A 2,082-nucleotide genomic window follows, 5' to 3' on the forward strand; every position below is an offset into this window, starting at 1 on the left:
TACTATCCCTGAAAGCAACGATGTGCTCCCAACCTGCACAAATCAGRAGGTCAAAGAGCAAAACTGACCGTCTTTTGAACCGAACACCAAATGCAACAATTTCAGTCTGATTCAATGACTGTCCAAAGGGCTGTCGYATCAGACTTGAATTTTAGAGGTCTCACCCTCAAGCTGATAGAATTTTAGTTTTTGGGCACCTCCGGTCATACGAAACGCCACATTCCTTTATCTGATGGGTCAGAGATGTTTTGGTGACATGGGCAGGATATACAGAAAACTATTGTTTTAGTGTTAATATTGTGTAATTAAAAACATGTCATTTTAGAAAACATTTTAATACTCATTGCCAACATGAAGATGGGAGCAAATAAGACTGTTGCTATRAGCACTTTGAGCTTATTGTGGATGTAAAAAACCATAAAAACACAGTAGATTTTGTTGTTAATTTAATTAGACCGGGATACTTTTGTTTCCATCTCAGTTTGCCTGCTGAAACAAAGCTTTGATTAGAACCCTACGCTGCTACTGCTGTGTTGTTTTTAGTTCTCCTTCTTGTAAAGCAGCAATAATTAACTTTTCTACTTTGACAACATAAAATTATTTCTGTTTAACTTCAGCACATTTGTACCAAACACTATTCTGATCTTTGCTGTTATTGAAAAATAATCTTAGGGGACTTTATTAAGAAGTATAAATCACATTTATATTCTGAAATTGATGAGTAGATAATGGTGTAAAATATGTAAATTGGATAGAAGGGACTCGTGAATTCCACATTCATTCATATGAAAATCCTAAAATATGCAAGTAGGAGCTGCAAGTGAGAGAATCTGTCAAACATTCAATGTGTCACCTTGGTTTATTTRAAGCACTGGATCTAATTAAGAATGAGATGACGGAGAAAAAAAATGTGAGTGAGAGGGGTGTGTATGGAAAAAAAAGACTCAGGTGGCTGCATTCAAGTGCAGTGTGTTGTAGAGTGTGTTTACATCTTTTTAGCTCCTTGGAGAGCAATGTAAGAACAAAACCGCTGCCATGACTGAAGTGTTACCTTCAGCAAACAAACGGGTACAAAATAAAATAAAATGAAACAAGTATTTTATCCTTGTAAAAGATATTCTCTCACTGGATAACATGTGTCAAATGGTCCAGTAAGCTTGAAAGTTCAATCGTACTCCCTGGTTTGTCTGTGTCATTGGGGCTTAACTCAGTTCCACACACATACCGGTATATATAAAGTGACGAAGATACAGCTGTCATCGTGTTTGCAACCTGTTTGAAACGGCCCTGTGGGAAAAATTTTTGTATGCCACAACACTCCTGAGAGGGCTACGTGTTTGATTTCTGCTAAAAGGTAAGAGTCACAAGATGTCCCCTAAGATGTACAAAAAAAAACAAACAATGAACCTCAAACAGAAACAGCCTATAAATGACCTTTAACAACTAAAGGAAAAGCAAATTTAAGATCAAAGTGGGGTTTTGACTTTTGCTCTGCATAAATACCTGTTCTGGAAGGTGTGGAGCCCTGCAGGAACACACTGGACCCGCCACTGTCCATTCTGATCTGAATAAAGGACAAACTTTATGGGGACCTCCACCTGCAGCTCCTCCTCCAGTGCAAACAAGTGCTCCTTCCAGGGACACCCACTCTGAGAGAACACCATGATCTCCCCGCTAGGATCAACCTAGAAACAAGAACAACCACCAAGAAAAAAGTTCTTGTTTATACAGTGAAAACTAAGGAACAGAAAWGTTTTCTTTCTCTAAACATTTTAATTTTAGAAAACACAAAAATAACAACCAGAGAGTAACTTGGTGTCAGATAAGTTTATCAGTTTATTTCCTGTTGGCTTCAACCAATAGCGGTGGTCGATGCGTTTTGTTGCTGTTTTGTTCTCCGATGTCAGTCGTTAGAAATTTAGGAGGGTGTTCTCCTATTACTATAAACAATTAGGGCTTGTAAACAGAAAGAAAATGTAATTATTTTCCATTGTTTTGCCAGTTTTAGACAAAAAACATTTGTAGAATTTTGTACAGTGTGTACTTTTTGTACCAGTGAAATCCGGGATGGGACCTCTAGTA

The 2,082-nt window shown here is 37.6% G+C and overlaps 1 protein-coding gene across 1 annotated transcript in view; it reads right to left on the reverse strand.

Annotated features, from left to right (window-relative positions):
- The window catches only part of myg1 (myg1 exonuclease), an 18,539-nt gene that overhangs the window by 6,502 nt on the left and 9,955 nt on the right, over positions 1-2,082 (reverse strand). Inside the window, exon 6 of the mRNA XM_014004129.1 lies at positions 1,504-1,685. Within this exon, the coding sequence (XP_013859583.1) occupies positions 1,504-1,685 (182 nt within the window). The remainder of the gene's footprint in view (positions 1-1,503; positions 1,686-2,082) is intronic.

Source organism: Austrofundulus limnaeus, unplaced genomic scaffold (genome assembly GCF_001266775.1).
Source record: "Austrofundulus limnaeus strain Quisiro unplaced genomic scaffold, Austrofundulus_limnaeus-1.0 Scaffold22, whole genome shotgun sequence".
In the NCBI taxonomy this organism is placed as follows: domain Eukaryota; kingdom Metazoa; phylum Chordata; class Actinopteri; order Cyprinodontiformes; family Rivulidae; genus Austrofundulus; species Austrofundulus limnaeus.